General features: G+C 48.4%; 1 protein-coding gene across 1 annotated transcript in view; it reads left to right on the top strand.

Annotated features, from left to right (window-relative positions):
* The window catches only part of Iqca1 (IQ motif containing with AAA domain 1), a 126,757-nt gene extending 101,435 nt beyond the window's left edge, over positions 1–25,322 (top strand). Inside the window, exons 16-19 of the mRNA XM_036173484.1 lie at positions 7,656–7,742; positions 13,071–13,248; positions 19,412–19,650; positions 24,761–25,322. Coding sequence (XP_036029377.1) covers positions 7,656–7,742; positions 13,071–13,248; positions 19,412–19,650; positions 24,761–24,880 — 624 coding nt within the window. The 3' untranslated portion in view covers positions 24,881–25,322. The remainder of the gene's footprint in view (positions 1–7,655; positions 7,743–13,070; positions 13,249–19,411; positions 19,651–24,760) is intronic.
* Positions 25,323–25,579: the final 257 nt, after the last annotated feature.

Below are 25,579 nucleotides of genomic sequence, written 5' to 3'. Positions count from 1 at the left end.
GACATGGAAATAGCAGAAATAAGACCCAGCCGTCCAGGCCTCGTCAATCAAGCCAAAGGAACCAGTGCCGCACAGAGCGGCCGGACTGCTCCATTTGTTGGCTAGAGAGTGGGACTAGATAGTTTGGTAATCATCATGGTGGTTTTAACAGCTTTTCTTCTTGGGGAGAAACAACCTGGCCTTGTACTTGGTGGTCTAGAGATGGTCGACTTCCTCAACAAACTGCTGAGCCACTGAGGCCAGAGTCATCTTGCACAATGTCCTGGCCTTATGATGGCTTACTGACTCTCAGTGATTAAGTTGGTATAAAAATGCAAGTTTGAGGTGGAAGAAATATACCTACTCTAGCCCTGGATTATTAGCTTAGGCAAAATGCTTTTTCTTCTCTTTCTTTCTCTCTCTGTCTCTCTGTCTGTCTCTGTCTCTCTCTCTATCTCTCTCTCTATCTCTGTCTCTGTCTCTGTCTCTCTCTCTCTCTTTCTCTCTCTCTCTCTCTCCTTCCTTTCTTTATTTTGTTTTGTTTTGTTTTCCGAGAGAGGGTTTCTCTGTGTAGCCCTGGCTGTCCTAGAACTCTGTGTCTAGTTACCAAGTTCTGAAACTAAAGGTGTGCATTACCACCACCTGGCACAGTACTTCTTAAATGATCATGAGGTCAACAGGCCTGTGTGCTGGTCTGAAGTGAGTCTGGCCCCAGTTAAGACAGTGAAGGGCATAGAGAGGATATGAAGACAGATGTCTAGCATTTTGTGCCACCTCAGATATTTGCAGGATCTTGTAAAGAGCTGGCGTTATTAAACAAATGGGATCCACGCAGTGACTGTGGACATTGTGAGGCCATTAGTAGACCTGGCACCCCGGTTCTTCCCAGAGTCGGGTTGCTCGGGAATGAACCCCAAAGGGGGTAGTAAACTCCATCGAAGGCTGAATACTAGCATGAGACTGATAGTCACCAAGTACTGTAAGAAAAAGATGAAAAGAACTTTGAAGAGAGAGATTGGCCCTGGTGTGAGCTTTTGGAACCTCAAAGCCCACCCCCATTGACACATTCTTTCCAACAAGGCCACACCTCCTAATCCTTCTCATCCTTCACAAGCAGTGCCACTCCTGATGACTAAGCATTAAACATAGGAGCCTATGGGGGGCCATTCTTATTCAAACCACCACAGTGGCTTTCAAGTTTTGTGAGGCGACCAAAGTGGCCATTATTTATCATAACTGCCAGTGCCAGAGGTATTATCTACAGCAATGCTGGTAGCAAACTAAACACATAGTTCTCTGCTGGCCTAGTCAGAGTCTGGCCTTTGTGGCCTCAGCTGGTGTTTTGTGACAAAGCTTTGGAAAAGTATAAGGACCTGGACAAAGAAAACACATGCTACACTTTTGACAGATGACAGATTAATTACCCATAGTTTACATGCTTTTAGACCCATTGTGGTGGTCCCTACCTGTTCAACACGGTGTGAGGGGCATAGACAGGTAGATCCTCCAGGAGGCTGTGTGACTCTAAAAACCACACAGCCTATGTGCGACCTCTACCAGGCCCTGTCTCCTCAGAAGTCATTCTAAGAGAATATCAACCATGTGCTCCCAAATGCCTATCTACGTACTGATAGTTATAGGACAGGTCAGAAGCCATCTATATGTTCAAAATAAGGTTAGAACCATGAATGACAGACAGTCCCTCACGTTACAGGATGTTAGGGAAGTACATTTCCTATTTGGAGACTGGTCAGCCTGCACGATGTCCACAGGGCAGTGTTCATGGAGTCACGGCCGCTTCCCATTTCGGTGACTGGCATGGAAGTGTTTGTAAAGACACACAATGTCTGAAGACAGATGTGAGATGGATGGAGTCAAGTGGTCTGTGCCAGTCTGCTCCAGAGCTCTGATTGGTGGGTGCTGTAGTAAAAAGAGACCTTCTCCTTGGCAGATGCGTCTGTCCAGTACCTCTGCCAATGTGTCCAGTTGATATGGCCTTCAGAAGAAATTCAAGAAGGGTCCCCAAAATGACACAGTCTAGGGGTCTTGATTGGGTCCATTTTCTCTGCCAGTTAAAAAATTAAAAGGCAGGGGCTGAAGAGATGGCTCAGCGGTTAAGAGCACTGACTGCTCTTCCAGAGGTCCTGAGTTCAATTCCCAGCAACCACAGGGTGACTCTCAACCATCCACAATGGGATCAGATGCCCTCCTCTCTCTGAGGCTCTCTTCTCTCATGCAGGCACTACACCCAAGTAGAGCACTCATATACATAAATAAATAAATCTTTTTAAATAAAAAAAAAGTTAAAGGCAGGAAAAATCTAAAGTGCAACAGGTAGCAGCCAAGCAATCTCCTGCACCTCAGACAGAAGAAGAGCGTTTGTTGGAGGTGAGGAAACACACATGCAGCATACACACAGAGAAAAAGCCCCCGCAGAGGGTGAAGAAGCCTCTTCTTGAAGGCTAGGGGTCTTAAAGCCTCTGAAGAGTCATCCTCCCCTAATTTAGGGTTGGCCAACTTGAAGAAAGGAAGGATGGTTGATTGGTTGTGACACATCCTGAGCAGGCCTTGAACTTGTTGAGCCTGCTGGTGGGAGACAAAAGCCCACAAGACCTTTGTTTTAGGCTGCCAGGCTTCTGTCTCATATCAGAAGGTTGAGGAAGAAGCTGGCCATCTTGGAGATCTGCCACCTTGATTGCCTGGCGATGACGATGTCTGTCTGCCTACCAGGGAATCTGTCTAACTCCTGGCCTCTCACAGTGTCACACACTGTCCCACAGCCATAGTCCTCTCTCCTTCTCTCCATCCACATCTCCTGCCTTGTCTCCCTCCAAGGTTGTCTTTCCCAGCTTTCCCACCTCGTCATGTGACGTCACTGTGGTGCTGTTGCACTACGTCTTGGACACAGTAAGCTGTCTAGATATTTCTACCCTTCCCCGATGAACTATTTCCACGTCTTCCTGAAAGACCCTCTTTGTCTTCTAGACTCTACCCACGCACACTTCGGCAGCCTGTCACCTGCCTTCTGTCCTCTGCACGGCTGCCAAGGCCACCGGTGACATCCTAGCTGCTCAGCTTCCTGACCAGCCTTGCCAATACCAGCAGTCTCATCCTGCACCCGCATCCAGGATGACTTTCCTTCCCAGGCCCCACCTTCCTTCGTCAGTGGCTTCCTGGAAGAGTTCTTGGACTATGCCAGCCATAATCTATCCAACCCTCCCCTCCCTCTTGCAGACACCTGCACACCATTCCTGGATAATCTCCCTCCTGGACCATTGGTCTTTTCTGATGTCAGGTACCTTCAAGGTCAGGCTCAAGCTGACCACATCATTTCTTCCCTCATTGTGTCCCCTTGGTCACCCCATGTCCACTTCTCGTGCGTGCATGCGTGTGTGTGTGTGTGTGTGTGTGTGTGTGTGTGTGTGTGTGTGTGTGTCCAGCTCTACATGCCCCTCAATTTATTCCTACCTTCCCAGGCATGCGCTGCTCCTGTCTCACCTGCTCCCTTCAGAAGCCTCTGCTCCCCTCCCCCTCCAGCCTTGCCCTTCTCAGTGCCCACTGCCCACAGAGCCGAGGCTGCCCATTCCCCAGCAGAGTGCCAGCTACAGCAGACCTCACATACTGACCTTGGCACAGATAGTACCTTGAGGTCTTCCCAGGCTATCCATGGAAGATGTAAGCAAATTCCATCGCATGGCCCCCGGCCTCTGACCCCTTCTGGGACTGCCATAAAAAGCCCTCGTGCTATGCATCATGACGAGTGTCCAAGAGCCTGGCTCCCACCCGGAGCGTGACAGCTGCTTTACCCCTCCAGTGTGACCATCTGGGAACCTTGGGGCTCTGTCTGCCATAGTCTGTGACCACAGTCTTCATCCCAGTTGCCCCTGCCGCCCTCCTGGAGTCCCCTGGTCTTTGCTGTTCTTGAACCACCTGCAGATTTACACCCACCCTCTCCTGCCTGCCTGGCTCCTTGAGGTCCTAGTTCCTTTAAAACGGGTCCCTGCGTTATTGATCTCTATGATTTATGACCCAGTCACTCTGCACACTGCCTCTGATCTCCTGTCATGGTCTTCTAACGGAAGAAAGAAGGTTATCTTTATTCTACATTCAGGCCAGAATTGGGGAAGCTGGTGCCTCTCCTCAGAGTCCCTCACCCCATGTCTTCATTCAAAGGTAGCCTCCATTCCTCTAATCCCCCTCAGTGTCCACCTATCGGGGCCTCTCTTCTCTGGCCAGCACCGCACAGGCACCAGAAGTCCTGTGGCCACCCTCCACTCAACTTCCCAGGAAAGGACAGGAATGTTAGACTTGTGCTCTCAAGAGCAAGGTGACTATACTTCTTGTGACCTTTCTGATAGGGTGAAAGAAGATACAAGACACAGTGTTTGCAAGTAGACAGGAAACGGGGAAAGGGAGTCATGGGGAGGGGAGAGTCACGGGAGAAAGGGGAATTATGGGAGAGGGCACAGAGGAATTAGGGGAATCTGCTCAAGTATATTGTACACATTCATGAAAATGGCCTCACATGACCATCTATAATGATAACTTTTCAACTTTAAAAACCCTGATGCCAATGGTACCCCCCACCCACACAAGTGTGTTTTCCCAGCCAGGACATCATGGTCTAGAGCAGTGGTTCTCCACCTTCCTAATGCTGTGACCCTTTAATACAGTGCCTCAGGTTGTGATGATCCCCAACCATAAAGCTGGTTTCATTGCTCCTTCATAACTGCAATTGTGCTACTGTTCTGAATCAGAATGTAAATAGCTGTGTTTTCTGGTGGTCTCGGGCCACCCCGTGAAAGGGTTGTTTGACCCCCAAAGGGGTCACAACCCCCCAGCTTGAGAACCACTGGTCTGGAGTCTCCAGTGTTGTCCCAAGGAAAGCTACTGTGCTGTGGGGAGAGACTCCTCTGTGCCCCATCATGTACCTTCCACTGACCAGCGCATACATGCATAGCAGAGTAAAATCTTCAGCACAAGTTGCAACGCTCCCCGTTACTGTGTCCCTCTGACTGTCCCTTCTCATGGCTTCCCAGCCGGGCCTGGCATTGCTCAGGTGGGGCCTACGTCCTGTGTGTCAGTCCTCATCACCCCAGCAAAGATATTGGTGCCTAAATGTGATGGATTCTGAACTGCCGGACTGGAGTGGGATCGCTAGCTCCAGCCCCTCCATCTGCAGTGTGTACACAACCTTCCCCAAGACTCGAAGAATGTTGAAGCTGGAGAGCCATTAAATAAGTTGCTTTGACATCTCTGGGCACTGATTTTATCACATAAAGGATGTGACAGATGAGGAAGAGGGAAGCAAAGAGGGTGTCCCTTTATCTTGTGGCATGTATCCACTGCAAGGGTGACAGCTGAGGGGCAGGTGGCCTGGTTTGTGCTGGTCACTTCTCACCTTCACTAGCAGCCATGCAAAGCTACCCCAGAGCTGGAGGGGGTGGATGTGGCGGTTCCAGGGAACACTGTTCAATGAATGGGCTTGGGATTGGGAGAAAAGGGTGCTGTGTGAGAAGGGCCAGGCCAAACACAACATATACAAACTAGTGTAGTCAGTTACTAGCACAGACAGAGGGGGTGTGTGTGTGTGTGTGTGTGTGTGTGTGTGTGTGTGTGTGTGTGAATGTACTTACCTGTCCATGTGTGTTTGGAGGCCAAAGGTCAATCCTGATTGTCTTCTTTAGTCACTGGCCACCTTATTTTTTTGAGACAAGGTCTCTCTCACTGAAGCTGGATCTGGCTGTTTGGGCTGGACTGGTTAGCTAGCAAGCCCCAGGGATCCTTCTGTCTCTAGCTCCCAGCACTGGGATTACAGACATACACCACTATGCTATCTTTTAACCTGGGTTCTGGGGATTCGAACTGGGTCCTCACGCTTGCACAGAAAACACTTTATTGACTGAGCCATCTCCCCCTCCCCTTGAGTGAACCTCTTCATTCTCTTTTTCTCTTCCCCTCCCCTTGGGTGAACCTATTAATTCCCTTTTTTCTCTAGCCATCAAACTCTAGGAAAGGGAAAACATCTATTCAGATTCTGGCACCAAAAATAAACCACAGAAAACAAGGCAAAAATTAAGTTCCCACAGATGGATGTTGCCCCAAATTCAGAAGTCACAGTGGTTCAGGGTGGGGCTCGGTGGAAGTAATGTCTGTGAAGAAAGAGCTAGGTTTGTGGAATCAGCAGAGAGTGTTTGGGTCTTTGTCATCCATGCATTCATCTCCAGGGATCCATGCATTCATCTCCAAGGTCCTCGGTTCTCTCCTCTGAGGCAGGGACTCTGAGCCGCCCCACACCCTTGGTATAGAGCCGACTAGGAAAACACGGATGTAGCCTTGCTTCCTGCAGCATTCCGGCCCCCGTCCTGCATCATGCCGGCCTCTGTCCTGTTTCTGCCATTTTGCAGCCATGTGCTTCAGGTCATCTCTGACCTTCATCATCCCTGTCTATACATAGGTTGTTGGCAATGGGACATACTCTGTGGGATGGAGTTGGGGACATGGAATATATGTGAAGCCCCTGGGTAAGCAGCTAGGGCCCAGTGAGTGATGGCTGTGTCGCATGCTAGCTGGCTGAGCTGTGCAGTACCTGTGCTGTGTCCGGTACAAAGCAGTTCCACTGCTCGCTCCTAGCCTGCCCTTGGTGACACCCTACACCACCTGAGGATGGATTTAAAAGAAAGACTTGAAGTCTCCAACTCCATGGCACAGGGTTTAAAAGCCTGATATCTCCCCAACTGCACTGAATCCTACAGTTGGCTGAGTGTCCTAAAGTATTGGGAACACAGATGCATCTGACACAGATGCTGGATCAAATTCAGTCAACATCTCCTTTGTCTTTTAAGGTACATAATCTACTTTCCCATTTGACACAAAATGCCAGGGAGACGACTCTGTCATCAAGCCCCTAGTGACTTTTCTATCAGCCATTGAACAAATGACCGGGTTTGAAATCATGCCTGCTGCCTGAACGATGTTCCCTCAACAATGTTTCAAGAAATACATAAATAAGAGTTCCTAACTCTGTGTGTGTGCTGTAGCTGATAGTGCCTTTATCCACCACAAATTCATACAAAGCTCAAATTGTTGCAAAAATACTTGAACTCCGCTACTAGGTGGGTGCTTTGAAGAAATTGTTAGGTGTGCGGCCATTATTCACATGCCCTGGTTAAGTCCAGTCCCAACTCTGCCATGAAGCCCCGCTCTCTCTAGCAAGGCTCAGAGCCACCGTCCTGTGGGGGATCTTCAGTCACAAAGGCACAGGTGAACAGAGATGAACAAATAGCCTCACGGGAGCCTGGGATGAAACTGTTTCTCATAGCAAGCAAACTTGAATGAACCTGGGAACTGTGAGTAGGCTGTGGTGAAAACACATGGCCCAGTGCCCATTCACTTTCGGCTGAAACAAACCAAACTAGGCATGGGCTCTGGGCCCTGACACAGGAATGTGTCCACTGAGACAGGCCTGTGGAAGAGGGGGCCACCCCATGGCCTCACCTTCCAGGCAGGAACCGACATGCAAAGTGCACGGGGCAGGTGGACAGACACACTTCCAGGTGACCTGAGGCGTGCCTTCCTGAGGCAGGCCAGGATGTCCCAGTCATGCTGTGGGGAAAGAGAGCAGACATCCCTCAGGAGAAACACATTCACCTCCAGGCCCGCTCTTGCATCTGCAGGTAGCTCGAGAGCTTCAACCTTCTGTGGTGTGGATCCAAGACACGGAGAAAACCTTCTACAAAAGAGTCCCACAGGCTGAGAAGCTGGTGAGTCCTCCTGGGGGTTTCCTTTTCCGTCTCTAACTTTTTCCCCTCTTCCTCTATAGGGCCCCTCACAAGGGACCATCTCTACTTTTCAAGACAGTCTTAGCTGTTCAAAGCAGTAAAGGAGACAGGGGCTTTAAATCCTTCCACAGTAGGGCTCTCTCTGCCCTAAGTGCTTGTCAGTATTTGAAAGAAGCCAGTGCCTTGATTTTTATGAGGCATAATTTGGAAGGAGACAAGGAAAGAAGGAAGGAGGGAGGGTGGTTTTGTTTTTTTTGTTTTTTTTCAGCCCAAACATGATTCAGAGGAAAGAAACAATTCAGAGAACTCGGCTCAGTTACAGCCAGGGGCACACATGGAGTTATTATTACGATTTCCTATTGTTCATAATAATAAATAGCAAAGGGCCTGAAATTTGTGAGCAAAGGCCATCAGCGGCAAAGCTAAGTGCCCTGCATTCAGGGCCTCTGGGGAGCTCAGTCTCAATTGCTTCCTTCCTCCTTTTCTCTCTTTTCAATGGCCCCCTCCCCCACACTTCCCCCCACAAATCACCAGCAAATTTCCCACAAGTTTAAAAAAAATTAGAGATACACAGGCTTGTTATTCCACACCAATTTGTAGCAAAGCAAATAGTGGTTAGCTGTGAATTTCTGATTAAATCTGTAAGGATTTTAATCACTTATGTATTATACATCGTTTTCAGCAGGTAGAGGTGATTTGGGTAAAGCCCGAAAGCTCAATCTTTGCTTCTCCAAATGAGGCCTGATTGCCCTGTCATTTCAAAGCCTCTTAGGAAGACTCATTTGTTATAGTGCATCTGGGAATCTGGTGGTTAGCTCCCTCTGCTGACCATGTCGAGACATTGAGGATGAAAAAAGTCCCAATCTGAGAAGTTGATGACAGAAATCACCTCGAGATTATATGTCTAAAGGGCACTGTATATCTAAATGCAGGGCTATGGTCAGCCAGTAGTCGTATATATATGATGTAATCATAATGTGCATTGTTAATGGGCTTGGTGATTTGCTCTCCCACAGCCTTCAACCTGAGTGATATGAAACTCAGAAGGCAGAGGCCCAGGGCTGGCTCTGCTGTTCACCTGAGCTGGCTGTGTGTCTTTCATCAAGTAACTTAACCTCTCTTAGTCTCTACTTACTTAACTGTCAGCCAGAAGAGCCTCCGACTTCAGGAAATTTCTCTGGTTTCCTCTCATGACCCCTTAGCTCTACTAGTCAGAAGCTGTAGCAACCTAAATCCCCAGAGAATCTGAAGAATGTGGCCTGTTGGTGAGAGATCCTAAGGCCAGTGGGGAGGGCCAGGATTGCTTTTAGGGGGTTCTGGTGGCAGGCAGCAAGATGAGATACCTCACATGGGGAGCTGGCATGCAAGGCAGGAAGCTGGCAGAGATGGAGACGTTGGTGGTACAGACAGACCACCTCTCCAGATTCCACATCCACCCTTCCTCTCTTGTCTCCCTGACCCCACAAATGGCATCCATAGCTGAGTCTGCTCTGTAAGAGACGGAGGCTGGGGAGGCACAGGCCTCACGTTTGTCACGTTTGTTTTTGTGGACAAATTGAACATTTGCTTTCTTCTCATTGGCCAGAAGATCCTTGACTGTCAGCAGAATTCCCCACTTTGAAGACCACAAATCTCACCCTGGACAAGGCCCAGAGCATATTAGTTACTTTTCTATTGCTGTGATGAAACATGACCAAGGCATCTTATAAAAAGGAAGCATTTAATTTCGCGTATGGATTCAGAGGGTCCGAGTCCACCACGGCCTAGTGAAGTCATGACAGCAGGAACAGCTGAGAACTCACGTCTTGATCTGAGAGCTGGAGGCAGAGTGTACCCTGGGAATGCCGAGTCTTGAAACCTCAAAGCCTGCCCCCATTGACACACCTCCTGATCCGTCCTAAACAGTTCCACCAACTGGGGACCAATTATTCAGATATACCAGCCTATAGGAGCCATTATCATTCAAACTACCACATAAAATATCCCATTGAATTTGAGTAAAAACATTCCCAAGGTGTCTGACCCAGCCACCCCTGCAGGAGGTGAGTGCTGTGGGGAAGAGCCAAATATGTACACAGCAACCTCCAGTCTGACCCAGGGGAGCAGGGCCCCAAAGTTCTCAATGCCAGATCTGAAGCTAGACTCGCTCTCCCCAAGTTCCCCAGCCACCAGGTCTTGGAGACCCACAGCAGTGGACACCTGTGTTCAGAAGGAGAGGACCAAAGGCCAGGCCAGCATCTCTTGCAGTGGAAAAGGGGACTGGATGGAACCACATGGGACCCAGAGTCCTTTCCCCACATGTCCCAGCCTCTACCCCAAAGGATTCTCTGATCTCCAAACTACAAACACCCAGAGAAGAAAGCATCTACCTAAAACCAGGAGGCCAGTTCTGGCTGGCCACAGCCATGGCACAAAGAACAAGGCCACTTGGCTCAGGGTAGCTACCTGCCATACTTGGAGATTCTACAAGCCTCCCTTGAATTCATATCCATGGTGATGTGCCCCCCCCCAGTACTTCTGCCTTGGATTAAGGACCCACACAGTAAAATTCATGGAGCTTGCCCCATTCTGAGCAATGAGGTGATGGAAGGCCTAGCCAGCCATGAGAAAACCAGAAGGTGGAGCCTATGTCAGGACACCACACTTGTGGGGTATGAAGACAGGTTCTGACAGAGATGGCAGATAAAAGAAACAAAATAAACCCATGAGGACAACCCTGGGAGGAGGCCTGGTCCTCTCTCACAAAAGAGAGCAGAGATTCAAGAAAACACAACTGGGAAGTGGTAGTGAGGGATTCAGAACCGGGCTCAGTAAGGCCATACCTTCAACCTGCCTGGGTGCCTGGAAGACCCTTAATGTGAAACTGATTTTCCCTTCTGCTATAAGGCCAGTCCTCTGTTCCTCTCTGTGCCTCTCTGTTTGACTCTGTGCTTCCCATAGGTCCCTGGGACCTTGCAAGACCTCTCCTGAGACCTGCCTTTAAAGACTTCTTATCTTAGGAGCCAAAGATGAGAAACTCTGAAATTACCCCTCCTTCTGCTCACTCCTGATCCTCCATGTCACTCCAGCAGCCTTTGATGAGACCTCATACATTTCAGAAAAGTCAAATCCTGGGCGGGGGGGTGGGGGAGCTCCACCCATGCCTCTTTGAGGAGCTCAGGCCTGCCCTGGTAGACCCTTGCTGGTGCCTGCCTTATGATGCTGCTATAACCAGACGGTCAGTCCTGTCGGAGACGAAGGTAAAGATTGAGGCAAGGGTGCCTGCTCCTGCATTTTCTGCACCATTACCCTTTGTTACTTCATCTAGCCCCAGCCTTCCCTGCCACCACAATAGGTCCCCACCAGGGAATTGCTTGCTTTGTTGGCGCTGGCTGTGACGCTCATTTTGTGAAACTAACCACAGAAAAAGCAAATTGCAAAAGGAAAGTGGATGCTAGCCACTAATTTGAAATTGCCCACAGTAATACAGTTGTGAGAGACTGGTGGGCCAGCCGTGGGGGGTGGCGGATGTGGAGGTAGCCAGCTAATCAGGAGAAGTTTGCCAGCATGATTGATGAGTCGGTCTTGTGCTGAATGAACAGCTGTGAAATGGACTGGCCTGAGCACTGGGGAGCTGGAGACTGGATGAACACATACCCCTGCTTTCTCACTCCTGACTCAGGAGAAGGCACCTCCTCAGTGTAAAGCTATCACTGTGGATGCCACCCAGGATCAACATTTGTCATCCAAATGGGCGACTTAATTTGAGATCTCCCTGCCATTTCAGGACATGCAAGTAGTAATATCCTGCTTCCAAAAAGGAAGAGTGGGCACTGCCATCGCCATAGCAACTGGGTTACTAAGGATGGATGGGCTCGGCCATGCAGGTGTGTCCCTGTTTGGACCCTTCTAGCACCCACAGATCAGTCCTTTCTCCACCAGTCTTTGGGTGGCTCACACATGCACCCCTCACATTCTACCCACCTCCACAAGGCTTGCTGGCCCTACTTTGCGTCTTAAAGGACTAGTCTACCATCTCCTCATCTCCACTCACCTCTCAACCCACCACAATCCCATCTCCACCCCACAGAAAATGTTTTTAAAAAGCACCATGGCACGAAAGTAGGACAAGACTCCTCTGAAAGCCCTAAAAGCATCGAGAAATTCCGAAGACCTAACTAAACAGGAAGACATTCAGTATACATGGGTTGAAGATTTAATGTTGCTAAGAAGGAGTCTTAGTCAGGTTTCTGTAGCTGTGATGAAACACTGACCAAAACCAACTTGGGGAAGGAACGGTTTATTACATCTTATAGGCCCACTGGGGGAAGCCAGGGCAGAACTGTGAGACAGGAAATGAAGGAAGCAAAGACCATGAAGGAATGTTACTCACTGGCATGGTCCCCATTGCTTTCTCAGCTTTTCTTATATGATTCAGGTCACCTGCCCGGGGTGGCTCAGCCCACAGTAGTCTAGGACCTCCTATACACACCAAGCATTGATCAAGAAGATGCCTCACATTGTGCTCACAGGCCAATCTGATGCAAGGCGGTTTCTCCACTGAGGTTCCCTCTTCCTGGATGACACTCGCTTGTGTTGACAAACTAACCAGCACAGATGACATCACCCCATGATCCAGCTACAGGTGCAGTGCAACCCCCATCAACATGGAAGTTGTCTGGTTCACATACATTTAAAGCTAATTCTAAAGTTTGTATGGAAATTCAAGAGACCCAGTCAAAATAATAAAGTCCCCAAGTTTTTAATGACCTAAAAATCTGCATTTTTCCAAAGAAGACACATGATTGATCACTAAGGTCATGAAAAGATGCAGACTGTCATTAGTCACCAGCCAACAGGAGCCACGATGACCAAGGCTGGGTTTGAGCATCTGTCCAAGCTCCCTTCCCATGATTCCTCTTGTCTAGCTGTACCAGTCATGAGAGCCCAGGACCTCGGGTTCCTTGTGATGCCTTGAGATGCAAAGGAAAACTTGAGTCCATCATCTAGACAGATCAGAACAAAGTAGGTTCCTTCTGCTAAGAAATCAGCCTCCTGGGGTGGCCCATTGAGGGTCAAAGTCCTGGCTCTTCCATTGGTTGCTTCCTTCTTTCCATCCTTCTCAATTCTGAGTCTGAATGCCAGAGGCCAGAGGCAGGAAATTACCACAGTAAAAAGTCAGCCAAGTAGGATGCACCTCCCAGGGCTCATTCAGGGACACACTTAGGCCACGATCAGAGCCTCAAAGTCACCTCACCAAGTGCACGTCACCACACACTCCACTTCATTTTCTCCATGCAGCCTAATCTTTCCCCTCTCTCCTCTTCCCAGAATGATCCAAAACGCCTTAAAAAACACCTCCCCAAACTCCTGAAGCTCCTGAAGCCAGATGATAGGATCCTGATTGTGGGGACCACACAGCGCCCTTTTGATGCTGAGCTTCAGTCCTTCTGCAGGGTATACCAAAAGATTATTTTGGTCCCCAGACCCGACTACGCTTCCAGATATGGCAAGTATCATAAGGGCTTCCACGCAGCCTGGCCACTGGGGTTTGCTTGCAAGCAAGTAGAGAAGGGGGGCTGTGGGTGGGCTTAGAGCAGTGGTTCTCAACCTTCCTAATGCTGCAACTCTTTAATACAGTTCCTCACGATGTGGTGACCCCCAACATATAATTATTTTCATTGCTATTTCATAACTGTTACATTGCCACAGTTATGAATCATGATGTAAATATCTGTGTTGTCTGATGGTTTTAGGTGACCCTGTGTAAGGGTCACCTGCCCTCCCCCACCTAAAGGGTTGCTACCCACAGGTTGAGAATCACTGGCTTAGAGAACCCTGAGCACTTCAGGGACTAGGTTATTGGTCACTCTGGCTGCAAAGTGTGACCCTGGCTTCATAAAATTCATATTACATACTCAGCAAGGAAGAATTTGAGACCTGTTATGTCTCTACCCACCCAGTGCTTGTCTGTCATGTAGGCCCACAGTGTTCTTCACTGTCCTTCAGACCAGAAGGACAGAGGGAAGGTGGGTTGGTGGGCGTCACAGGTGACGTGACAGGAAAGAAAAATATAGAGCTTCAAGGAGCCAGGCAGAGATGAGAGGAAATGAGGAGGCTGCAGAGTTGGGGAGAAATGAAGAGATGGTGTCTGTGGGGAGCAGAGAGAACAGTGTGCCATGCAGAGCGTCAGTGAAGACCGTGCTCTTGCAGCAGTGTGGAGGATTCTGTTCCTCTCGGGGCTCCCTCTTCCTCTCACCCACTTTTCCTTCTCTTTTATTGCATGTATTTTACATCACTTTCTTGCAAAGAGATAGAGTGTTCACTTTAAGGGATCTCAGTATGAGGCTTGGCTTTGGATTGAGTGGCTTCCATTGTCTGACAAAAGGGAAGCCATCCATGGATGTCACAGGAGATTGTAGTCTGTGACAAAATGCCAGACACCTCCAAGAACTCAGGTCATGCTATGGATTCTTTTCTGAATGTTCTCTGGCTTCATCATCATGGTGGAAAAGGCAGCCCTTCCTCTGGGAAAGAAAATACCTCTCCTGGGCCCAGGCCCCATTCACCATGTGCCTGCTTCTCACACATTTCTTCCTGGCAGTGATTTGTCTGGCCACCATTTTTGCCATCATTATAAATGCTGTTGGTGTCTCCTGCAGTACCTTGAGGCTGTCACTATCAGGGCGGCAGAGCATCTGTCTTAGAGAAAGACCATTCCTGCCTCCGAGGTGATCACAGTGGTTTCCTCCGGCCCTGCAGGCAGGGGCTGCAGATCCATAGCTGGGCCAGTACTCTGCCATTTATCTACCAGCAGCAAGAGCCCAGAGGTTTATGCGAGCGCGCACACACACACACACACACACACACACACACACACACACACACACACCTCAAAAACACCACAGGGCTGAGTGGGGTGGTATGGACACAGAGAGATCAGCGGGCAGCTGGCGGGCTCGAAGTAAGGCTTACTAGACATAACTCAGTGTCCACCTCCCTCCTAGCCCCCAAATCAAGCTGCTCTACAAACCACCCCCAGGTTGATGGATGCCCCATGTGGTCCTTAGAAGCCCCCTGGACCGCCCTAATGCTTCAGTCTAGCTGCTCTTCCCTAGGGTCTACCTGGCTAATTACACAATTCATCACAAGCTCTGGCCGCATGGGATGAATGCAGAGGCGATGTCTTCACATTTGTTTGGAATTCAAGGCCCCAGAGGGTCAGACACTCACCCAAATCAGATCACTTAACTCTTTACACCCAATGAAGCTCAAGACTGAGTGTTAAGATGCTATGTCATGTCGGGGCCAGCCGGGGTCAGGTCAGTTAGGGGCATCAAAAGCAGATGGCAGAGCAAGACTCTTCCCCTTCTCTACAAAGGAAGGAGAATGTGCATTGATTGGTCTGCAGAGTGAGGGACCTTCCCTCCCAAAAGAGGAAGCCCAAGACAGGCCTGGAGTGATGGCCCAGGCTTGCTGACGTGCATGTGGACCTGAGCTTAGGCCTCGAGCACCCACTTTACATGCTGGGCATGGTGATGCACACCCATCATCCCAGCTCTGGGGAGGCATGGACAGGGGTTCCCTACCTCCACCTGCCCACCAGCCGGCTTGGTCAAATCGGTGAGCTCTGGGTTCAACCAGAGACCTTGTCTCATGAAATGAGGTGGAGAGCAATTGAGGGAAATGTCAGACATCAACCTCTGGATTCTACATTGGAGTGCACGGACACACGCAGACACAGAAAGACAGACAGACAGACACCACCCCACACACAGAGACACAGAGTCCCCACCAGAAGGCCCCTCGCTGTTGTGTACCCTTGAGTCCTGAGAGGGTCCACACCCCACCCACACCAGCCCTAAGACATCTGTGCTCTTTCCTTCCTGTCTGCATTCCTAGATCACACCAGCTGCCTGCCAGTCCTGGGCCCCTGTGGAGCTCCAGTCTCAACTGAGACTTCCTGTGCCAGGTCCCATAGGCTCTGAGGACAGTGGCTTTAGTAGCACCACAGATTCCTCCTCCTCCTCCTCCTCTTCGTCCGCTTCCTTCCTTCCTTCCTTCTCCATCTCCTCCTCCTCTTCCTCCTCCTCCTTCCTTCCTTCCTTCCTTCCTTCCTTCCTTCCTTCCTTCCTTCCTTCCTTCTCCTCCATCTCCTCCTCCTCTTCCTCCTCCTCCTCCTTCCTTCCTTCCTTCCTTCCTTCCTTCCTTCTCCTCCATCTCCTCCTTCTTCCTCTTCCTCTCCTCCTCTTCCTCTCCCTCCTCCACCTCTTCCTCCATCTCCTACTTCTTCCTCTTCCTCTTTTTTCTCTTCCTCTCCTTCTCCTCCATCTCCTCCTTCCTCTTCCTCTTTATCCTCTTCCTCTTCCTCCTCCTCCTTCTCCTCTTGAGAAAGAATCTCACTCTGTAGCTCTAAGTTGCCTGGAACTCACTGTGTAGGCCAGGCTGGCCTTGAACTCCCAGAGATCCTGCCTGCCATTGCCCCACCCAAATGCTGGGATTAAAAGCAGGTGCCACCACACCCACCAGACACATTCTTGTAAAGGATAGTAGGTCAAGTGCAGCAACCACAAGGTGGAAATGAGGCTTCTGCTCTCATCCACCCTGGGTCCTAAGGTGACTGTGGGCCGATGGACAAGTCCCCTCACTGCCCTCACATTGTGCCACCACTCAGGTGATGACCCTCGGACTGTCAGCAATTATGTGCACCGAGGAGTTTTCAGGACAGTGTGTTAGTTATTACGAGGTGCAGTGTTATTCATTAAGCGGCACTGTTTACTGTGCGAGAGAAGCCATGAGGCATAACAAAACCCACCATAAGAGTTTACTAGGGGAAGAACAGAGGGGAGTGCTTCAGCCTATGGAAATGGTCCTGCAAGGACAGAGGGGGAGGGGTATGTGGCCTGCTTTTTATGGATTCCCCCCCCTCACACGCGCATATGGGCTTACGCAGCGACGCCATGCGTGCACATGCACATAGACTGCATGATCACACTGCTTGCAAATTACATGATCACGCAGCACATAGATTACATAGGACGTAAGGCCCTGAACCGACTTCAGCGTCTGTGTGGCCATGTAGCTGGGGGAGTGGCCAGGAATTCCAACACAGCTCTACACAAATTCTGGCATTATACATTTCTTTTTTGTTTTTTAATGATTTTTAGGTGCCATACAAAATAATGAGTTTCATTAATATAAGCCAGTATCATGTTATATCATTGTAGCTTGCTACTATGGAACTATGGAACTGCCACCACCCTCCCAGCTGCCTTCTCCCCCATCTTCTGGCCTCTTTCTTCCCCCCAGAGAGTCTCCCTTCTCAGGTTGTGTGTGTGTGTGTGTGTGTGTGTGTGTGTGTGTGTGTGTGTGTGTGTAAGTCTGGTTTCTGTATATAAGAAACATTCCTTGCTACACCAGACTATGTGTATTCCATGACTAGCCAATCCTCACTGGCGATTGGCATCGCTCATGTTAGGCCATTGCATGGTCTGGGCCAGGAACATCTGAGGCTGTACCTACTACAACCTGACATGAGGCAGAGGCAGAATGGAGGCTCTGATTCTGGGGTGCCCAGGCTCTCACGCACTGCCAGTTCCACCTCATGCCACAGGTGGCATTCCTAGGCACACAAAGACTGAAGCCCTCTGAGTTCCCATCTTGGTTTCTGCTGTAACTTCAGCTGTGTATGACTCTCTCTCCCCTCCCTCCCTGCCAGAGTCACCACTGGAAACCACTGGTCTTGTCTGTAGATGAAACATGTTTGGGTGGAAACTAAAGAAGTTTGCAAGTGATGCTGTTCTCTAGTCGGAGCTGCTGTCCGCCATTTTTTGCTGGAGATTGTATTTTCTGATTTCTAACTCAGTGGTGGTTATATTTGGATGCAAATTCTCCATACTTGCTGTGCTCTGTCTACACACACACACACACACACACACACACACACACACACACACACGTTCTGTAGTTCATGTCTCATAGTTGATGATTAGGAGTGGGGTTAAGAAACTTGAAGACCATGTTAATCATTTGAATAACAGCAGTAATCTAGGTACAGAAAAATCCCTGTCCCACGTTGGGGACTTCCAAGTATGTGAGGTACATAGCTCTACTTCCTTCTCCTACTAGCTCTGACTGGGGTTCCAGCCCCAGTGACCCACCAAGGACATAGCAGAATTCCAGGAAGTTGGCTGTTGTTTTCAGCCATTAGGGGCTCCCCATGGCCCTGGATGCTTCCCCACAAGCCCCCCCCCAAACACCTTTCCTAATGTTACAGCAGTTTGGCTCCTTCAAGGGCCATCCACCCAACCCAGGAGGACAGGGGCCATCCACCCAACCCAGGAGGCCAGGGACCATCTACCCAACCCAGGAGGCCAGGGGCCATCTACCCAACCCAGGAGGCCAGGGACCATCCACCCAACCCAGGAGGACAGGGGCCATCCACCCAACCCAGGAGGCCAGGGACCATCTACCCAACCCAGGAGGCCAGGGGCCATCAACCCAACCCAGGAGGACAGGGGCTATCCACCCAACCTAGGAGGACAGGGGCCATCCACCCAACACAGGAGGGCCAGGGGCCATCCACCCTACCCATGGGTGAATACTGAGTAGTTCTTCTATGGGCAGTGGTACTCCTTAGCATAGCCATGGGTACTCTGTCAGGCATTTTATCCATCATTGGAGTGTAAACAGAACTTTACATCTTGGCTGCTTTGGGTGAATAGATTCATGGAGTCACTGAACAAACCCAGAATGGACCCCAGACCAACAGACCCAATCATCAGATCTCCGTTAGAACGGTCGTTTTTAAAATGTAGTTTTGGTATTCTTTGAGTAAGTTAAAATGAGGTCTCGCCAGACCTTCCTAAGGAAGAGACAGACAGTCACAGGAACACTCCTCACCCGGCCTGGTTTGGAAACAGCAAGCCCCAGCGATCCCCTTGAAGCTCCCTGAGCAGTGGGGACAAAGCTTGCTGGACATGATGTCACTGTGAAGATGACACAAGGCATAGATCTGTCTCTACAGTTAAGCACTGCGAGGCATTTTATGACTCATTTCTACAGCATCCTTGTGCTCCGATAGCAAAGTCCCTTGACCAGTGCCCATCTGATGGGCTGCAGTCTTGCTCCATTTGGTTCAGTGTGTGGCATTGCTCTGTAGAGCCTGGCACCAGCTAATAAAAACGGGAATCTATGTACTTATTCCAATCACAACGACAATACAAAGATTGAACCTTGTAATTAAAAAGAAAAGGCATGCATCTCCCATTTATCCAGACTCATGGGAACACATGATACTTTGATGAACAGTGACACCACACCCACCTGAGGTGAATTTCCCCGTCTTGGGAGTTTGCATATACCTGAGGTCTTGGAAGTTTTTAAATATCTTTACAGGTGCCACATTAAAACCGAATAATTTCATTTTTCCTTTGTGAAACTACAGACTTGAGGGTCTCCAATATGCACCTCCAATGCTGGAGAAGTCCCCAGAGGAGCCGCATCTAGTTGATTCAACTGTCTGCTCATTTGAATTGCAAACCAGCTGGGGTGGGTTTCTCTGAGAACTCTCCTCTTGCTGAGACTGGGTTCGGAATGGAGGCCTTGGCTAATGCTGCTGACGGTGTCCTAATCTTGTTCTCCGTCTTTCCCACCATCTTGGATGCTGGCAGTCCTGTGGAAACAAATCATTCTGCGCAACGGAGGTGTGCTCAGCAACGCCCTGAACATCAGTTGCCTGTCTAAAGTCACTGATGGCTTCACACAAGGACAGATCGTCAAAGTGGTCAAGGATGTGCTCACAGACCGCAGAATCCGGCAGCAGGCTTACAAACCCCTCACTGGTGTAGAGTTCGTCACCATGATGACCAGCATGAATCCAGTGTATAAAGAGGAAGAAGAGAATTTTAAGGTAACAGAACACCCTGCTAGCCAAATCCTAGGCAAACACTTGTCACGTGACCTCCTCTCTCCCTCCAGTTTCCTGGGTTCCATGGATTGGAGTCCTGCCACAAACAGGACAATTTAAAATTCACCATTCTGAGATGACACAATCTTTTGTACCCCGGGGCATTTGTCCTGTGAATTTCATTTGCACCAGGAAGAGAGAGAGAGAGAGAGTACATGTCTCCTCAATCTCAGCAAAACTGTCATCTGCGGCCTTTCAGAGTAACTGCCAAATTGCTGGATTCGAAGCCACTGGTTTCAGAGCTGGGAGTGTGGGGGTGGAGCTCAGTGGCACAGCATTTGCCAAGAACACACAAGGCCCTGGGTTCAATCCCCAACCCTGCCTCCCACAAACAAAATCTCTCCCTCTCTCTCCCTCTCTCTCTCTCTCTCTCTCTATTTTGCTTTCACTTTACATTTCATATTATGGAACAAGTTTGAGGTGGGGAAAACTACTCTTGAAATATCTTTCAAGCTGAAGGCTCTCTGGCCCCTGATCTCACAGGGTCCCTCCTTTCTCGGTCTCCTATGTGCATACAACAAGAAACATGAGCCAGCTCATCAGAATTCAGTTTGCTAGTGCTTGGGAACATTCTAATGTGTTCATGGGAGGTTTGAGATCCAGAAGAGACCTGGAGAGTGCTCATCCCATGTCCTTCTTTCTATGGAGGAACAAAGCTGCCCAGATCCATGCTTTCTCCATTCACATAGCTGGGCCAAGGCAGTCAGGAACGCCTTGTTCCAATGCCCAGGCTGGCAGGCATTCCTCAAAGGCTGCTTTCTTTCCTTTAGCTCAGTGGCTCTTAACCTTCCCAATGCTTTGACCCTTTAATACAGTTCTTCATGTTGTGACCCCCAGCCATACATTATTTTCATTGCTACTTCATAACTGTAATTTTGCTGCTGTTACGAATTGTAGTGTAAATATCTGTGTTTTCTGATGGTCTTAGGCGACCCCTGTGAAAGGATCATTCGACCCACAAAGGCATCATGACTCACAGGATGAGAACCACTGCCTTTAGCTCAGTATGAATAGAATTGTGTCCTAGAATCAAGGATTGAAAACTGTGCCTAAGAAAGTCACCACAGTGTCACACTATCACCAAAAGGAGACTGCAGATTTTCATTCACGATCTCACCTCCAAGAGCCTGTTCAAATTTCCCCTCTAAAATGCATTACTTTCTCACCACGCCTAAAACTGTTTTTCCCTCCTGCTTTGTCCCCAAGTATTTCCATGGGAAGTGAGAAACTGTAAAAATAATGTCCCAGAAGTAGTGTCCCAACTGGAGGGTGGTGAGCATTTCCTGTAAAGATCCAGAGAGAGAGAGCCAGGTATGACAGTGTGTGCCTTTAATCCCAGCACTCGGGAGGCAGAGGCAGGTGGATATCTGAGTCTGAGGCGAGGTTGGTCTACAGAGTGAGTTCAGGACAGCCAAGGCTACTCAGAGAAACCCTGTCTCAAAAAAAAAAAAAAAATGAAAGGGAGAGAGAGAGAGAGAGAGAAGAAGAAGAAGGAGGAGGGGGAGGAGAGGGAAAAAAAGAAAGAGAGAGAGGAAGGAAGGAAGGAAGGAAGGAAGGAAGAGAAAGAAAGAAAGAAAGAAAGAAAGAAAGAAAGAAAGAAAGAAAGGAAGGAAGGAAGAAAGGAAGAAAGGAAGAAAGAAAAAGAAAAAGAAAGAAAAGGAAAGAAAAGGAAAGGAAAGAAAAGAAAAGAAAAGAAATAAGAAAGAGAAGAAAGGAAAGGGAAAGACCCGGAGTGAACTTGGGGCTCTGACAGCCTTGCTGCCTGGGCCTCCTGTGAATGCTAACACAAGAACCTCTTACACAGAGCGTACACAAATGACTGCAGTTGTGCCCCATAAACCCCCCGGCAAGGCAGACAACAGGCTGGGTTTGGCCCATTGTTGTTTTGTGGAGCCCAGCTCTTGCAAAACTGAAAAAGAAAAAAAAATCTTCAGCTGCAGCCAGTTTGTTGAGCACTTGAGTATTTTATTCTGTCCTGTTAACTGTTTAATATCCTGATGCATTAACTGCATTCATTAACAAATACTCACCATCTCCCAGTGAACTAATCTTTTCTGAAGTTCTGCCCTCTTTAAGCCTTTCTAAAACACTGACTTTCCTCCTTATTTTGAGGGGTGTGGCTTCACATGTTAAAAGCTATAGCTGTTGTGTTTTGTTTTGTTTTTTTAACTTTGCAAATTAATCTCTAGGAGTTTCACCTCTGATGGGTGTTTGAGGGCTGACTGATTCTGGGCACAAGTGCATATGCCTCCTGCCTCCATTCTTGGTGGCTTGAATCATTCTGTTTATCAAAGACAGGAAATCGTTTTCCCACCATTTGCCTGTTCCCCAGTCATTAATGGAGCACCAGGCACAGTGCCTGGCCCCAAGTAGATGCTCAATAGATTTGTTAGTGACACATTGATTGAATAGATGGGATGATGTCATCACACTCCTGAATACTGTGATGACCAGTGCTGACATGGTACACAATCAGGCCCATAAGTTTCCCCTAACTGTGCTTCTGAGAATTTACCTACTGAGCTCACAGCTTCTCAAGAACATTCTGTCCTATTCCTTGGATGTGGTGGAGGAATCATGTAATGCTATGGATGATGTAATCATTTAGACCTCATAGACTTCTATTTTATGGGTAAAAAGCCTGAGCTGTAAAGAGGTATGGTGGCTGTCTTAGTTAAGGTTTCTATTACTGTGAAAAGACACCATGACCATGGGAACTCTTATAAAAGAAAACCATTTCATTGGCGTGGTTTACATTTAGTCCTTTATCAATCAGCATGGTGCAACATGGTGGCATGCAGGCAGACATGGTGCTGGAGAAGTCGCTGAGAGTCCTACGTCTTGCAGGCCTCAGGAAGTTGTGTGTCACACTGAGGAAAGCAAAAGGGACCTCCAAGCCCACCCCCGAAGTGACATACTGCCTCCAACAAGGTCACACTGACTTCAACAAAGCCACACCTCTTAATAGTGCCACTCCCTTTGGGAGCTTTTTTTTTTTTTTTTTCAAACCATCACAATGGGTGAATAAGAGTCCCTCAAAGGAACCTACATCTTGGTATGCAGAGCTTGCCAAGCAAAGGGAGAATAGGTTTGCTGTGGGCTGACCTTAAGTTCCTCACACTAGCTTGAACTGTTCTAGGGAGTCCAGTGAAATCCTGAAAGTAGACAAGGAGATCAGAGACTGGGAAAGGAGACAGTTGGATGGATACTTATTGGCATTTAGCCCAATGCCACCAGCCTGTACATAGTCAGAGAACCACACACCAAAAGAGCAGGGGTCTGGGGAAGCTGCAGAAGTCAGGAGAACAGGCTGTCCTCTCGGGCCTCCAGAGAGATGCAGCCCTGCCGATGCTTTGACCTAGATCAGTGAGCCCATTTCAGAACTGTGAGGTCCTACATGTGTGGCTTTTAAGTACTGATATGAGTAATTTGACAAACAAGAGAAAAGAAAAGAAAACAATACATGAAACAGGTAACTACAGGGCACTCAGCCAAGGACAGCAGAGCTGTGATTCATGGCTTGCTCCAAAACCACATTCATTTGCTGGACCCTATGTCATAGATTTAAGAGCTCAGCACTGAAGCCTTTGACCACTTCACATCTAAAAATAGAGCCAAGGCTAAAAGAAGGAGGGAGGGGTCCTTAGGTAACTCTCAAGACAGGTACTAGCCTCTGAGATAGTGCATTTAGCTGAGAGTCCTGGAAGCATAAGATACACATATGTGGGAACTTTGGGCCCAGGTTATGGCAAATGGGCCCTGCAAAGCATTGGGATGCTTTTAGGCCACATCAGGGAGTTTGTTCAATTAAAATGTTCTATATAACTAAACACCTTGCCTGCACATTGTCCATCAAGGATCCATATCAACACTACTCCGGGGCACCAGAATCTCAACTTGAAATGCTGACATGTTCTAAAAAGTTACATGATCATTAAAAGCCCTGAAATTGTTATCAGAAGCAAAGAGAAGAACCATTCTGTGTAGAAGTGTATCCAGGTCCAGGGACACCTGACTCCTATAAGAGACATAACTCTTGATGAAAACAAGTTCATAATAAAAGCATTATGACCCGGAAGGAAATAACATAGGGAGACCCAGCACATACCAATAACAGAATTGGGACCATTAATACTTATAGAACATTCTGAGGAACACAACATGTTAGAAGCCAGAAACATTACAGGGGGGGAAACGCATATACTTAATAAAAAGAACCAAATAGAATATCTGATACTTAAAAAATGAGAAACATTGAGGTAAACATTCAGTGAATATGCTATTTGTTGACTACACATAAGAGACACTAAGCCTGGGGTGGACAGGGAACCACAGGCTTGTAAAGTGAATGTGAAAGTCAAAGCAGGAAAGCATTGTAGAAAAGAGCACATTCACTATTATCACAGCTCCAGGGGATCTGATGCCCTCTTCTGGCTTCCCCAGATATCTGCATACATGTAGGCACACACACACACACACACACACACACACACACACACACACACGGAAGAGAAAAAAGGGCAAAGGAGGGAGAAACCTTTTTTAACTGGATTGTAAGAAAACTGATAAATAGCATACATAAAATAATCATTTCCTGAGGTTGTCTGAAGATTATAAATTGAAATGATTCTCAGGCCTTGAATAAAATATTATCAGTTCCATGTTTCCACATCCCCCTCCGAGGATGCTGAGTGGCCTCCTGTAGTCATACATGCCTACCAATTGAGCTACTAATGGCTGACCACATGTGAGGTAATGGCCACATTACCAGGAAAGCCACATCCTCAGGGCAAGTCTTAATTAGGCAGGACTGTGCATAGAAGTTGGTTTTTTTTTCCGATCTCTAGAACTGCTTAAGTACCTGAGGACAAGTTTCAAGTCATAGAAATCCAAGCTAGAAATGCACTGAGGCCTTGAGCCCTTGGTACTGAACACACATCAAATACGCGGTGTCTAATGGCCACTTCCTTCTCAGCAGATGCGTCTTTACCACCAGGATTATCTCAGTCTGTCTGTGTTGTCTGATCGTCTCCTAAACGTCTTCTCATTTCAGAACTGGTATGACAAAACCCCTCTGGGGAGGAAGCGAGTCATGTCACTAACGGTTGGTGGCAGCAGAGAAAAGGAGAAGGAGAAGGGGAAAAAGAAAGGGAAAAAGGGGAAAAAGAAGTAACTTCCTCCTCAGGAGCCACCCTGAGCACCTTTGAGACGGCAATGGCCCCAGCTCATCCAGGAGAGGCTCACCTCTGCCCACCAGGGGAAGCCCGAGGAGAAGCTAGGAGGCAGGCAGTCACTCCCGGGCACTGCGCGCTCACCACTGTGTTTATTCAGCTTCAGGAGGCTGGACACCAAGCGAGGTGTCCTCTACAGCCGTTTCTACTGCTTGCCACTGTTTCTTAACTCATGCCAAGTCTACCTGTAATTGAAGTTTGCTTTTCACACGCCCCACACTCTCCCCAACTCACACACTTGTCAATATTTGTTCCAAGATCACTACATGTTAGGGAGGTCTCTCCTGTGACGGGAGAACCGTTAGTTGTATCGCCAGTACACTAGCTGTTTATTAACCCATATGCCTTGTATATTTTATTGCACATATTGTAATTAATTATTTGCTGTTGTAATGGATATCACATTAATGGAATAAAGCTGTTGTCCTTGAACTGACTTGGTCATTTGGTTGCTAGAGTTAAGCAAGGTCTTCACTGTGGAGTCTGTCAGTCTCTTAACATGTAGATAAGGCTCAGGAAGTGTGGTGGACCCCTCTGAAATTTGGACCAATGCACTGAGATGGCTGCCCCCAGAAGCCACCCGACCTCTGAAGGCCAAGGAAACACAACATAAAAATGGGGTAGGGGTGAAGAATGGTTAA

Source organism: Onychomys torridus, chromosome 23, assembly GCF_903995425.1.
Source record: "Onychomys torridus chromosome 23, mOncTor1.1, whole genome shotgun sequence".
NCBI lineage: Eukaryota > Metazoa > Chordata > Mammalia > Rodentia > Cricetidae > Onychomys > Onychomys torridus.
Note: the sequence above shows the minus strand (reverse complement) of the source record. Positions and strands in the feature narration are given on the sequence as shown.